Here is a 15,730-nt window from a genome sequence, read left to right as displayed (position 1 = left end):
GCTACTTAACTGTATTATGTTGATATTGTATCTTTCCTGACCTATTAGCTTTTGTGTTGCTCAGCATCACTCAGAATAGTTTGCGATAGGCTACTATAACCTTAGCCTATTACAAGTTTGTTGGTTTGTGTTCATTTATATGTGGCACGTTCTGTTGAGCTCTTGTGTTCAGTTCAGCCTAATGTAACATGTTTCCTCTTGGCTGTAGGTTAAATGATTTATTAACAGCGTAAAGCTACATAACTTAATATTTCAGCCAGTCCGCTTTCCCCGCGCGGTCTCTCTCTCGCTCTCTCGCGGACGGACCGTACCACCCCGCGCCTCCCCCCTCCCTCACCCTTGCAGTGGGCCGCTCCCCCTTCTTCACCGCCCGCATTGGTTGAAGCCAAAACAGAACATCATGGCGATTGATGGTAAGTAGGCCAATAACGTCTCTCCCGTGCTTGTAATTAACTTGTGCTGGAAATAATACATGTCAGCGGTGGATTGTCAGCGAGAGAAAGTGAACATTGTTTCAGGAGGAAGGCGCTTTCTTTGTCTGGTATAAGCCAAAGTTGTTTTTTTTCTCTCCCCCCATGTCTTTAAAGCGGTGGTTTTCCTTGGCTGTGTGAGAGTAGAGAGCAGCGTCTGCTGTGTGTTTGTAACAGTGGTGCTGAACGGACAGCTCCGCTATTTACACTGTGAATGTCATTTATTTAAACCGAGACAGGCTGGGGAGTGGGGACCGTGTGTTTGCTCTGCTCGTTGTGTTGTGTCCATGTGTCGGCTGTAGCCTCGCTACACGTTGGTACTTTACAACTTCGATTAAACAGAGTAAAGCCCCAGACAGAGCGGGCTTCAGTCAGTGGGTGCAGAGTGTCTTACGGTGCCAAGTTTTCACAGCAGTTTTCTCTTCATCTTTCTTATTTTCCTCAAGGCTGCACTGTGTCCGGAGGTGGACACTCACTCCTCACCTTTTTCTGCTTATGTAACTAACAGGTTGTAAGCAGCTTTGGTGCTCAGTTGATCAGTTTGAACATCATAATGCTTGCAGCAGTGGACTACGTTGCCTCAAATGTCACTGGAAAGAGGACATTATAGCTTAATGATAAATGACCTGTTTTAATAATACAGAGTGGTGGCCTTTTCCCTTTTCAGTCGGACTGAAAAGCCCTGCGCCAGTGAAATAACACCCACTTATAGGGAATATTATAGCAGTAGTGGATTTAAATGAAGGGTGAATATCACACACACATACATACAGCCACATGGTTTCAAATGTTCTCTGAACACAGATGGCAATATCATCTGTTTCTTCAGGGAGAATTATTCTTAATATCAGTATTTAACATTGGTTTTATGAGCAATGCATTGAAACTAAACTGTAAAACACACAGATTGATTATTACCATAATATCAACGGTATAATATAAAGTAATTTTATTCCACTGTTATTCAGACATTATTTTTATATGTTTAGGACCATCATCAGTACCACAGTTGTTCTGTTGTGTTGTGCAACCACATTATGTTACATTGAAGGTTTTCATTTTTTCTTAAGTGTGGGATTAATGTAGCCTGTGACAGGTTTTATAATTTATTTATGTGGGCGGTAAAGAGGTGACAAGAAGTGAGTGAAGAGAGAGGAGGATTGAGAATAACATAAAGTACACTTAAGTTATCCAGCTGGGAACACTATAGTTCGTGTCGTAACCACCACAGGCCAGTAGGACGCCTCAATCCTGCGAAAGTTTAAAGTCGTCACTCGTCTTTGGAGAAAGGAGGAAATATATGTAGGGCAGGAGGAAGAGAGGACGAGAGGGCTCACCTCTAGAGACCAGCACAGTGACGTGAACCCTCCTGGTCTGTCTGTACACTTGGCAGATAGATCATCCAAGCACAAGGGCGGCTCTGGGCTTTACTAATCACATCACACAATGCAGGATTAAAAAATATGCTTCATATCAAATGTATGAAGAAAGACCTGGACAAGTGAGCTCCAGTCCCACCTGTAGAGCATGTCCATGTCTGTAGTGTTGTGAGAGTTAAGATTGGATGAACTTTTCTTGAAACAAAATGATCCTAACCCCCCCACCAACCTAAAAAAAACAAAAAAAAAAACAGGTTTCAGTTTTTATAATCAAAAATCAAAAAGCGACAACTTTTTACGCCCGAGTTTGTTCATCTTTCCTCTGTCTCCTCTAGTTTTTCACACAGCCACACCTCGCCTGAGTTCGATGCCCATCCCACCCCGCCCACTGACCTCAACTTCCCGCTACATTAGTCAGCAAAGTGCCATTTCCTGAAAGGCCATGATTATAGCAGCCCCCTTGTCAGCGATATTTCACTGCAGCTTAGTTGGCTCGGCTGTGATTTCTACAGCAGCTGTGTGATGTGCAGACACCTGCAGCATCCAGAGGCCGGGCTGTCAACACCAGTGGGAGGCTCAGGCTGGTGTTTCTGTCTGTACTTGTGAGGTTAGGTTGGATGAGCATCAGGAGGTGTCACAAAAATCAGGAACAAGTTCTGCCTGACATTTATGACAAGAGTTAATTAAGCTGCTGTTGGGATGTTTTAGTGGCTGCGTGAATTTAGAAGGTGCTGTTAGAGTACTGGACTCATTTGGTGGCTCATTTAAAGTTCACACACACATGAAAGAACAGCACAACTCCATCTCCGCAAACTTGAACTGATTTAAATGCTTTCTCATTTCTAATAATTTAATTTGCTTTCAAAAGTAAAATGTTAAGAAACAGTAAATTGCTATCACAACTTCGTAGAGCTGAGGTTGAAAAGTTCAAATAGTTTTTGTCAGACTAATAGTCCAAACAGAAAAGTTTTACAATTTACAATGAAATATGACAAAGAAAAACAGCAAATTCTCAAGCAAGAGCTCAACATACAGTATTTCACATTTCTGCTTGAAAAATGACAGAAACTGTTAATTGATTATCAAAATAGTTAATTGTTTCAGCTCCAGATGGGAGATAAGAGTTTTAAATACAGTGTGTCAAAAAGGGCCAAGGTGTGTAACAACTATTAGGTTCAAACAAGAATAAAGTCATTTGGGTCTTTTTCTTTCATGACCCAAAGCAAAGCAGCAGATGTAGCGACTTTGTGAATAGATTCACTGACACTCAGTTCTGTAAGTCTGTTTTTTCTTTTGTTTTCATGTAAGTTAATTTTTCCTGTGACTTAGAATGTGCTTCATCTCATCATCTGTAAACTGCCATTACCACAGTCTGCTGCTTTCAATACCAAATATATCAGAGCTCCTTAAGCTTGTTAATTGGATACCCAGCATGCAGTCTGTGAAGAGATCCCTAACTAAGCCTCTGCCAACATTTTCTTAATCAACTAACTGCAATAGAAATAAGGGTGAAGACTAATCAAACTTTTAGAGGTGGTTTTGATGTAATTGTATAAATATTAGCTACCTCTTCAGGCTTCACTGCTCAGCCGTCAGCTCCTGTCACAAGCTGGAGACAGATTGACTTCACATTTCCTAGTTGTGCCCCGTTTTCTGGCCTGCAGACCGAAAAGCAGCCCGCTCAATAATATGTGTGGTGCATGAGGCCTTGTCGAGTCCTCCGGATCCAGAGTCAGCACTAGGCCCGGGGGATGTTGAGCTGTGGAAATATTATGTGTTAAAATAACAGCAACATGCAGGGAAGCTCTGCACGCTGTTGACAGTTACCTTCCAAATCTCATTGAAATCCGTGCCAGGTCATTTATTTTCTTGTGCCTTTTTCAACCACTTTTGTGAAATCCAATTTAGAAAACAAAAAAAACAGCCTGATGGGTAAATCACAGATGCCACTAGGTCTGATAGAAAAACAAACAGTACTTTCTTGAAATGTGAAGACCATGTTTTCCATGAACCCTTGTCCTCCCCTCCTTCTCCTAGCTGCCTCTGGTTGTTTTTGAGAGCAAGAAACAGGATATGAGGTGGTAATGGCCGATACGTCTTCCAACCATTTGTGCTAATGCAAGCTGTGAGAGAGTTTAGCTGGAATAGAGCAAATGGATTGCTTTCAAAATAAAACTGTTTGCTGTTTGTCACGTCCATTTCCAACAAGCTTGCTTACGTGGATTACTTATAACCAGAGCAAGCAAAGTGGCTGCCAGTCTTTCCAGTGAAGGTCTTGATTATTTATGATGCTCATGATTAAGGCCACTCTAGCAGCAATGTTTGAAACTGGCTTCAGCATGTGGTGGGGCAGTAATAACCATCACCTGGCTCTGCAGTTTGTCATTTAAAACCTGCAACAATTAGTGTAGGGGTATATATGAGCAATGGATCAGTGGCTGCGTATCCACATATTATCTTTGTTTTGTGCCAAATCTGCCTCTACAAGTGTCTTTCAGCGTCATTGTTTTGGTTTTGTGAGTTTACTTTTTCACCCTCATCACTCGTTTCCAGCAGCACACAGATGTTTTGAGATTACCTGTATGCCACCAAACTACCCACTGAGCCTTAAATGAGCAAAGAACAGGATTACATGACTTGTGGACATGCCGTCCTGTTGAATTGTGGACACCGACCTCTTCTTCTTTCACAATGTTTTTTGACATCTCTTCATCTGTTTTCCTAAAGTTCCTCGGTGGACATCTTATTACCAGATTTTGGCTCAGGACCTCGGAGGTTTGATCTGTGGAGAGACTGATGAACGTGTAGTTCTTACAGCATGTGGCTTCACTCTGGATACAGTAATACAAACACGCTGTGCTATTAACCCATGGGCAAAGATGGATTGCACACCCAAAGCACTGACTCATCATCCACAATGTTTTCGCTGTGTATTAGATTTCTTCTGTCTCAGGGCTTGCTGTCTTGTTGAGACGAGGCAAGAGATTTGTCACTTGGAGGATTTTGCTGGAGTTTACTTATTGATCAAGTCTCCAGTTGACACATGGCCAGGGAGGCTGGGAGATGAAATGGAAGAGACAGAGGGCCAGTCCTAACTCAGATAATCTCATGCTTCAGTCAATTAATCCAACATTTATTGTGATGTTGATGTTTATCACAGTGGAAAGCCACAGTGATTTAGAAATGACAGATGTGCTTGTATAGAAATCTTGATGATTGTCTGATTCTGTGTTTATAAAATGAATATTCAGTCTCTAAAATGGGCATGCGGCTTTGTCGGTTCTAAAAATAAAGTATCAACTGCACTACTTTGAAAGTGTGCTTCCATTGCCCTGGGCTATGGATAGCTCTGGTAATATGGAGCAGTGGTTATCCATGACTTCACTTCACACACTCCTCTGGTTCCTCAGAAGGAAACCCAGGTGTGTTTTACAGATGTAGTTTGCTGCTTTATGAACTTACAACCGAACAGTCAGGTGAGCTGGCTAATCTCTGACATGCTGTATCCTAGCTCCACCAGCTAATTGGTTTAGCTGGAGCTTATTCTGAAGTCGCTCTCCTCATGGCTTTCTTTATGAAAACACAAACATGTTGTTTCATGAGCAACCTGCTGCAGCACAAACCCTCCCTCTGCCGGTTTCAGTAATGAGGCTGAGTGATTTTCATGCAAAGGGCTGCTGACAAGCAGTCGGTCCTGTAAATCAATTACTGCTGTTGCTGAGAGGATATGAAGTCTAACCCAATAAATACAACAACACAAACTGATTATGTGTCTTTATATTACTGATGAGGATTAGGAGGATCACTGATGTTTTGGCTGAAGTTCACCAAGTCCACTCAAGTCACAATAATTACTTCCTGCATTCATTTATTAATGTTAAAGCTTATCAATAGTTTATATTAAAGGGATAGTTCTGTTTTGACATGAATCTATATGGCATCCCCATCAGCAGTTACGTGCTGTGACGGTGACTTTCCCCGGACCGCGTCACGTGAGCGGAGTTCTGGCCTGGTTTTGGTGCTGACTAAATGTAGTCCGGCTAGTTGGCTGGGGTCACGAAAATAAAGCGCTTTGCTTCTCAAAACAATATGCGTTCAAAAGAGTGATACATTTGCATCACAAAACCGTTGTCCACGAAAAAGTCTCCTTTCGTATCACTGCGCGCTGCCGCCTAGACGGCTGTGCGCGTTTCCATCAGCTGTTTCACGGAGTTTACTGCTCGGATTGTTGACATAAACATATCTGACTATGACACAAGTGATGACGCCCTTGTTTTAGCACAGAGCAAAAGGGAGACCTTTATGAACCTGAATAGGCTATGTGATGCGCAGATTTTTGCCTATTTTTGAGTGAGAAGTTGAGTTGTGACTTTGAGTGAGAAGTGGAATTGTCCCATTGGTTGGGTTTAGGCAATGGAAAAAGTAGTTGGTTAAAGGAATAGTTCACTGAAAATTGAAATTTCACTCATTATGTACTCACCCTCATGTGGACTAAGGGCTGGGAGAAGTTTCAGAGTCCTCCGTGGCTTCTCTGAGTTACAGGGGGTCTCGGCGTAGCAGTGCATGTCCATATAACGGTTGCAAATGGATACCAACTGTCTTCGTAACAAAAAGACACACCAAAAAACATCCAAACACCTCCATGCTGCTCGTATGTAATGTCCGTCTTGTATTAAAGCCCCGAAATGCGAAATTGTCCCGAAAAACATTAAATAAGTCTATATTTCAAGCTTGTTTGTAACGGAAGCTCCTCTTCCTGGTCCGTCCAAATCTCGTGAGATATGCGCAACTTACAGTATTTAATTTTTTTCAGGACAATTTCGCATTTCAGGGCTTCAATACAAGACAGACATTACATACGAGCAGCATGGAGGTATTTGGATGTTTTTTGGTGTGTCTTTTTGTTACGAAGACAGTTGGTATCCATTTGCAACCGTTATATGGACATGCACTGCTACGCCAAGACCCCCTGTAACTCAGAGAAGGCACGGAGGACTCTGAAACTTCTCCCAGCCCTTAGTCGACATGAGGGTGAGTAGATAATGAGTGCAATTTGAATTTTGGGTGAACTATCCTTTTAAGTTTAGTAAAAAGACCAGGTAGAGGCTAGACAGGCCAGATAGAGTCCAGATAATTAGAGAGAGTTCATTGACCGGCAACTGTTTTTGTGTGGAGCTAAGCTAATTAGCTGCAGCAGCAGCAGCTAACTGTCTCCTCCTGTGTCCAGTCTTTGTACTGGGCTAAAACTCACCAGCTGTGGTTGTGGTAGTATCATCTTAAGAGTACTCAGTATCGATCCTCTTATCTAACACAGCAAGAATAGGCACAGGTGAATTTCCCAACTTTCAAATCCCTGCTCATGTAGCACGAGTTAGAAACCTAATGGGGTCAACACCACAAGTTTGTTTCCCTGTCACAGCACATTCACACTGACCTCAAACAACCAAATATCTCTGTCAGGTCAATTTCCTCAGCTCAACTTTCTGTGTCACAGCCTGAGTCCATCCCTCCATCCCTCCGCCCTGAGCCCAGACGTCTTGGCCTCAGCAGCCTGATTAGATGGGGCAGGTAGAGGAGATTCCGTAAAGGAAACTGGGACAAACCCTAAAAATGTTGCTTGCTTGGCCCCAGACGTCTGGATATGGAGAGACAGCGAGGGCACAGACTTCACCTTGATTTAGTTTGCAGGAGTGAGACCCGCCTTCTGGTGAAGCAGAGGGTTGGAAACAAGAACTGCAACTGCACATATTGATCACCAGCTTAGGCTTCAGATTGATTTCTGTCAGACTCGTGTGTCCGTTCCCATGTACCAGCATGGTTTTAAGAGCCTGTACTGCATTTTCACTGTGTTTCTGGAAAATAATCGCAGGTCGACAGGAAGAGCACTTTATCACTAGCTTACCAGTGTTGTCAGGAACTGAAAAGACAACTTGATATAAGGAAGCCCTGCCTGTCCAATTATTTCATCACAGTGAGTCAGGAATTTATTTGTGGTCTTGTTGGGCAGTAATATGAGGCAGATTTCTTCAGGCTTGATCTTTGCATCAGAAGCTTTAAAGCAGCTCATTTGTCAGCAAGACCAATTTATTTGACATCAGGATGTTGGCTTGTTTGAAGACTAATTGTGCTACAACTTCATAAAGTCATGAACAATTAAGGCTGCAACTAAAATCAGATCATATCTGCAGATTTGCTGCTCGATTAATCAGATTGTTGCAGATTAATGTCATGTAGAAAATGTTGAGTTAAGGGATAGCCTATATATTATATTACAGTGGTAAATCTTTCCTTGTGCATCAACTTTGACAAGAAAAATTGAAAATGACTCATTTTAATTAGATATTGATTTGTCCATGCAAAGATAAAGCGCATTTTGAAGAAACTTACTGCCTACAAGAATCTATTAATGAGTATAATTTGGCAGTGTGTTCACATTAGTTTTTCCCTTGTGTTCATGACAAGTGTGTCAGCTCACAAGTATTTTCTCATTAATGCATTAATTTGATTATTTTATTGTCTAATGATATGTTTTGATATAGTTAGGTCATTTAGAACATGGCATAAGGGAATGAAAATAATGCTGGCTTTGAATTTGATTTAGTGGCAGATCCCATGACACCACATGACACTCTTTCTGTATCCTACAGCAACACTAGAGTACGTGGAAAGAAAATTTGAGCATTGGCTTGAGGAATTTCTAAGATTGTAGTTTTTTGGAGCGTGTAGTTTAAGATGAGCTTCCAGCCATGAACGTTATTCAAGAGCACATGCGAGAAAATGTTATTTTTGACAAGTGCAGTGTGTGGTGAGTGAAAGAGGAGTGAAGGAGCTTCCTCCCACACGCAGCTGCTGTATCGATCTGCTGGACAACAGCAACAACTTGCCTCTCAGCTCCTGGTTTGGCAAGAACGATTTTCCGACGGCGTTGTCATGTAGTGGAAGCACAACTTCCTGCGGTGGCTGTGTTTACATTAGATACACAGACAGGCGCTGCTTCAGGTCTGACTGAGGTTTGTGTTTGATATCGTCTTCCTCTGAGCCTGTGTGAACCAAATGAGACTTGCTGTGGCTCTTATGGCAAATGATGGCAGAATTGTTTTATCTGATGATCATTGTTTTCAGATTTCTTTAAATATGTTAAAATATATAGAAACTGAACACAAGTTTTTGTCTATGCACAAAAATATCCCATTGAGTACAAAGAAAAGCAAAACCTCTTGTTTTAGACTGACCGATTCCTTTACATACGTCAATATGCCAATATAGAAGCACGAGGCAAAAGGCGTACGCCTGTAAGACCGTGACCTTCACACCGCAGTTCCACCATTTGTTTCATTGCTGTTGGCCTTTTACAGCTTCAGTTCAGAAATGAACAAATCTTACAAGTGTCATGGTTGAAGGCAGCCTGAGCTATTTGAAAGCTCAACCTGTAGACAGATCCCAGAGGCTGCGGCAGAGCTCAGAGACCGAGAGGCCTCACAAGTGTGAGTAATAGCCCTGAATTACAGTGGGTCTGGGAGCCTGTCTGATGAAGCAAAGCCACCGTCAGCTCTGTGTTAAGGTCCTCTGTATGAAGCTGGTGGACACTATCACCCCTGCAGCTGCCAGACAGTGGTTCCAGGCCACAGAGCTGACACGCTGTTTGATAAAATGCAGAGTGACAGAGGACCTCAGTGAGGACACGCTGGTAGAGATGTCCCCCCCCCCCCCCCACTGAAAACTGTTGATGCTGGTGGTTTCTACAGCCAAACTCATTCTTACCTGAGACTGTTTACTGTTCACTATGGATGTCATGGTCAGTCAGTCAGTCAGTCAGTCAGTCAGTCAGTCCACCACTTTGGTGCACACATGTGAAATCCTCATATAGTAAAGTCATATCCAGAACAGTTACTTCAGGTTCAGGTTGATTTATTTTGCACAAAAATGTGTATAACGCTGCGCAAGGAGGGAGCGAAGTCCTAGACAGACTTGTACAAGGTTCCACCCCTGTCAATAATACAAAACAGGAGACAAGCAGACAACATACATGAGCTAAACAAAAACAACAAGACAAAAGATCAATAGCAGCAGGAATCAAGGTAGGACTTGAAGCAAATAACAGCAAAAAATATGTGACAAAAGCAGAACAATAACAGAGAAAATATATTTAAGAGAAAGATAATAACTGTAGGTTCCTGTGGAAAGTAAAAATTCCTTCAGATTCTTTTTTTTTTTTAATCTTCTACAGATTCTGGTTCTCTAGAGACCAATGGTTCCCAACCTTTGGCCCAATGTTGGGCTGTGAATAAATCGTTTACAAAACAGTACAATTTTATTTAAAAAAAAGTATTATTAAAACAAAATTGTTTTTTAGTAACATTACAGTTTTGAAAAAAATAAATAGAGGTCTATCACTATAGTAAAACCAATCACAAGCTAACAACAGGAGTATCAAAACAGATAGCTGGCTACTTACAGGAAGACTGAAAAGGAAAGGAAGTTAAGAGACATATGGAGAATTGACAAAGAAAAAAAAAATCTGCTTGGCCGTCCTTCACTTCAGTCCTGAATTTTTGATTGTTAACATTGAGGGGGGGGGGGGGCATTGCATTATTTGGCATCCTTACCATTGTTGGGTCAGACATATTTTAGATTTTCAAGTGGAACCATAAGTTGACATTGTTTGGTAACCATTGACTTTAACTGTCACTGACTTGGAGTTCACAGTCATGGTATTGAGACACTAGTGTTTTGTCAGTACAGAATGATATTCTGCTTTCTTGCATTGAAAGGCAAGTTCCTGGAAGCGCAGGTTCAAACCCCACTGTCATGCTGTTTTGGGACATAATGAGCTCTATAACGGACTCTATGCTAAGTAAATTGACCTTTACAATAAACACAGCCGAAGCTTTTTCCTCCTTCAGCTGAGAGGACATAGCACTTACCTGCTGGTAGAGTGGCCACTCACAGAAAGCCCAATTCAGACCTTAAATGTCTCACTTCAAAGGTTTTACTTTGAGAATGTTCTTTCAAGAAGCACACTTAAAGGGACAAGGAGTTTTGGAAAGCAAAGTGTTTTCACCTTACTTTTCCCATGAGCCTCAGCGTGCACGGTGAAATTCTTGGACCGGTGCAAGACGGACGAAAGCGAAAACATTTGCCAAGAATGTTTTCAAATCAAGAATGAAAGTCGGAGGTTGGAAGACGATCAGATACCGTCGTAGTTCCGACCATAAACAGCGAAATTATATATAATATCAAAATAACTATAAAGACAAAACGATATATTTATCGAAAATGGAGCCATTAACAAGTGTGGGTAACGTAGATTCATCCACATTAATATGAGACTTTTTTATAACCAAATACAAACTTCTCGTTGTCCCTTTGAAGTAAAGATAAACCCATAAGAGATTCATTCCTCCACTTCTAGTCTTTCACTGAACACAACTACAATGTTGTGTATCTTCAAATCAGCAGACAATCATCAAATATTCATCAAACATAACATTTTCCTCTTAGTCCAGAAGATCTGGAGTTAATTTGGTAATTAGGCTGCAGTTCTGCTCATGAGTCTCTGAATATTCAGGACTGTTTTAAAGCATTTTGAGATCTCTCCAAAAACATACCCATGTGTCTATTCTTGTATTTTTGCTCTTTTATGTAATCATCAAATCAAACAGTGATACAAGAGCGTGTCAGGATTGCCAAGAATTGCACCAAGATTATAAAACACAACATTCACATTCAGAATTTGCTCATGTGTGAAGATCACTGATCTGTGCCGGCTTTGAAAAAAAAAAAAAACGCTTTCCGGAGTCAGATCACACACCAGCATCCCTGTACCCATCTGAGTTTCAGCAAACCCAGTGAGCTGCATTCAAATGCCGTCTGAGGATGCTGTGAAACATCAAGTCTTTATCTTCTAACAGAGATAAGCAAAACCAACAAACTGTGACACAAAGATGCACAATCAAAGACACAAGAATTTTCTCCCTCCGTGGGTTTTCTAAATGTCAGCTGACTGCACATTGATACAGTGTTCAGTAAATGTTCTGGTTTGGAGGGAGAGTCAATGACCAAAATAAATGTTGTTTCAATAATACACATTTATTTTTTTGTAATAAAAGGTATGAAATAGCTGTATTTTGGGATGGTTTTAGATTGAGTTGATTGAGTTAAAGCAGAAGTAAGTGATATATTTGTGTTAATATAAGTCTTAAATAGTTATATCTTCTGACAGCAATCACTTACATAGAGTGTTTGGACCGAAACACGGGTCTGTCAGTCACTCTGCTCTGCTCTGAGCCGAGGAGAAAACATTTATCGTATCCTACAGTTTTTATCCAATGAGGAGAGAGAACGGCATGCAGGGCTGTGTGTGCAGCCAAGGGACGCCGTGAATGTGGCGACGTAGGGACGAGGACTGTTATGGTGCGTTCAAGGAAACTCGTAGACTCGTGTTTTTCCGTCCTGTGAAGTTGTATCAGTTCGATCTGGTACGAGTTCACGGGTCAGAAGTTACGAGTGGCCGTTATAGTGACTTTCACAGGTAAAACAGGTCGGAAAAACACGAGTGGGTTGCCTGGAACGCTACAAAGTCGTAAGTTGTGACTTGAAGCTGTAATTTACGATTTCAAAAGCCTGCCTCGAACGCAGCATTAGCGAAAACGACCGGATCGCTTACTTCTGCTTTAATAATGTTTCAAAGACAATTTACAAACCCACAATGTAGGACTACATCATGTGAAGATAAATGAGCACCAGAGATGAAAGGATGAAAGTTTGAGGACACCTTGATGAATGAAAGGTTGAGTACTGGTGGGCGAGTGAGTGTGTTATTTATCCAACAGAGAGGTAAAAGTAGTTTAACATATGAAAACCTTCTTGAGGGTATCAGTGCCACTCAGATGCAGTGTCCACTAAATATGAAGCAGCAACCAACAGCTTGTTTGTTTAACTTTGCACAAACACTTGAAGCAGAGGGAAACAGCTAATCCTTTAATGGCTAGTCTGTTTTTTATTGCAGAGAAAGAGGTTCTCTCTACGGGAGTGCGAGGATATACTTTATAAAGAAAATTAAAATTCAGGTTAGAGGCGTTAACATACTTAAACAGGATTCACAGGCAACACATTCAAATTCTCATATTATATTGATGATTTTTCTTATTATAAAGCAGGTCTAGATTCTGTATTAATACTAAAAGCATCAAAGGTTCGGTCCACAGAGACATGCACAGGACCTGTATTCAGAAATTGAGCCTTAAAATTTCTTTTTTTTCCTCAACTTTATTGAAAGTTGTAGCAATAACAAACAATTCAGTCATTCAAGCTCACATTTCCGTACAACAGTAACAGTACAGTAAAGTTATATTGTATATGACAGTATAACAAAATTAAGCAAAAGAGAAAGCAATCAAATTAACAATAAAAGGAAATACATTTTGGTGACAGACCTTGTATCCCATGACAATTGTAATTATAGCCTAATTGTTGTGACATGTTATTCGTTGAACATTTCTGAATGTATGTTCATTATTGATATACAAACATTTCTTATTTGTAATTAACTTAAGAGACTTAAAATAATAATCAACTTCAATCAAAAACAATTTAAATGATGGTGAAGAATTCTGAAATTTGCATTTATGGATATGAAATTTGAGCCTTAAAATGCCTCATTAGGACTTCTGTAACATTGTGATGTCACAACAACACTCAGCCATGCCCCACCCACTTGCATCCACCACCTTGCGGAGTATGGTTTCTTTTGACTGTTTAGTGGAAATCTGCTTTATATTTAATTTGATCACTGAGAATATCGCTAGCCAATCAGAAGAAGGGGCTCACAGCCTTTTGTCTTCTGATTGGCTAATTGGCTTGTTGTTGCTAGAGCTCCAGGGAGGGGCCTTAGAGAAGAGATGTAAAACTAAATTGAGATTGTAACTGGTACTTGAATACTAATATATCTTCTTGTGGATATCAAAACTTAAAATAAAGTATAAAGTATTGGACCTTAAAAACATAAACATGTACTGTATGTTTATGTGTTTTACAACATACTGTAACTGCTCATCACAGTATTTGTGGCTTTGAGTTTCCAGCCCTCCATCATGCAGCGTCCACATAATCACACACATCAAGCTGACACTTGTCATCAGCTGCTGTTAAAACACTTGGGAACATTATGTGGGCAGTTAGAGCAGATAAATACCTACTGCTTTTTACTTACTGTCCATTAGTGCCTTGCTGGAGCCTTAGAGAAGAAAACGTAATTAAACTCCATTACCCTTCTACAGGCAATTTCAATAAGTATTAAATGTTTGCACTGCAAGAAGGGAGACAGGAACAGAGCAGCTTGCACACCCACATCAGACTGTCATCATCCAGTCTCTGTCAGTGTCCTCTGTCTGTGTGACTCCTCCTTCTTTGGAAACGTGTCTCAATGTACAAACATTGTTTTGTCTGTTGTTCCCCACCATCACAGTGTGGCTCATTGAAAACTGCATTGTCTTTCCAGGTGGCGAGCGTAACTGTGGAGTACATGAGCTGATCTGCGTCAGAAAAGGTAGGGCAGATCAGAGCTCTGAGAGGTCGGCTTTGACCCCCACATGCACTGCACACACCGCTCCTATCCACCCTCCTCATCAGCATTTATCACCGTTACCGTGTCACTGGTCAAACCCCTTGTCCTTGTTCTCCTGCTCCACCGTCGTGCTGCCGTCACTGTTGCCGTGCTGTGCTGCTCCGCTCCTTCTGTCGGATCATGCACTCGCTGCTTCTGTTCATTGTTTTTACAGAGCTAGAACTTTACAGATGTTTAAATGGACGTCACGCATGTTTCAGACACATTCTCACAAGTTCAACTGCATATGGGATTTCTAATGAAAATGACATGTTTCAATATAAACATTTGTTCTCTTGTCTTTACTGAGGAACAAACATTTTGACTTAGACTTAGTGATATTTTGATCCCAAGGGAAAATGATGTGCTTAACCCTCCTGTTGTCCTCCTGGGTCAAGGAAGGAACGATGAAGGGAAGGAAGAAAAGAAAGAAAGAAAGAAAGAAAGAAGGACAGAGGGAAGGAAGGAAGAAAAGAAAGAAGGACGAAGAGAAAGAAGGAAGGAAGGAAAGAAAGAAGGAAGGAAGGATGAAGGGAAAGAAGGAAGGACAGAAGGAAGGACAAAGGGAAAGATGGGAGGAAAGAGGAAGGGGGGACGAAGGGAAGGAAGGAAGGAAAGAAAGAAAGAAGGACAGAGGGAAGGAAGGAAGAAAAGAAAGAAGGAAGGACGAAGGGAAGGAAGGAAGAAAAGAAAGAAGGAAGGAAGGGCGAAGGGAAGGGAAAGAAGGAAGGAAGGATGAAGGGAAAGAAGGAAGGACAAAGGGAAAGATGGGAGGAAAGAGGAAGGGAAGACGAAGGGAAGGAAAGAAGGACAAAGGGAAAGAAGGAAGGACAAAGGGAAAGATGGGAGGAAAGAGGAAGGGGAAAAGGATGGAAAGAAAGATGGAAGGAGGGAACAGATCAGGACATCAGGTCAACTGGATCAAAAGAGGAAGGAAGAAGAAATGAGGACAAAGGGAAGGAAGGAAAGAAGGAAAGGAAAAAGGATTGTGGAAGGAAGGAAGGATGGAGGAAGGGAACAGATTGGGTCAATTTGACCCAGAAGGACAACAAGAGGGTTAATTAAGTTCATAAATGAATTACTTATTTTGGTCATTGGAGCTACTGTAGAATCATACAGAAGACAACATTTTACATCTCTACAACGTAACATTTGGCAAGGTACACTTACTAATAACTTACTTGGTAACTATGGACAGTGGGTCATTTACTTGATACAGCTAGGTATAAACAAAACATCCAAAATCCTACTTAAACAAAAGCCAAGTGTTCACACAT

At 41.2% G+C, this 15,730-nt stretch overlaps 1 protein-coding gene across 2 annotated transcripts in view; it reads left to right on the top strand.

The window, feature by feature from the left end:
- The first annotated feature begins 324 nt into the window (after nt 1-324).
- Nucleotides 325-15,730, top strand: part of syt14a (synaptotagmin XIVa) — a 40,976-nt gene continuing 25,570 nt past the window's right edge. The window contains exons 1-2 of one of the 2 annotated variants that reach the window (XM_085767747.1): nt 325-413; nt 14,349-14,396. In XM_085767747.1, the coding sequence (XP_085623873.1) occupies nt 401-413; nt 14,349-14,396 (61 nt within the window). In that variant the 5' untranslated portion in view covers nt 325-400. The remainder of the gene's footprint in view (nt 414-14,348; nt 14,397-15,730) is intronic. The other variant, XM_085767748.1, reaches the window with a different exon arrangement.

This window comes from Trachurus japonicus, chromosome 22 (genome assembly GCF_045865225.1).
Source record: "Trachurus japonicus isolate A0001 chromosome 22, Traja_1.0".
NCBI lineage: Eukaryota > Metazoa > Chordata > Actinopteri > Carangiformes > Carangidae > Trachurus > Trachurus japonicus.
Note: the sequence above shows the minus strand (reverse complement) of the source record. Positions and strands in the feature narration are given on the sequence as shown.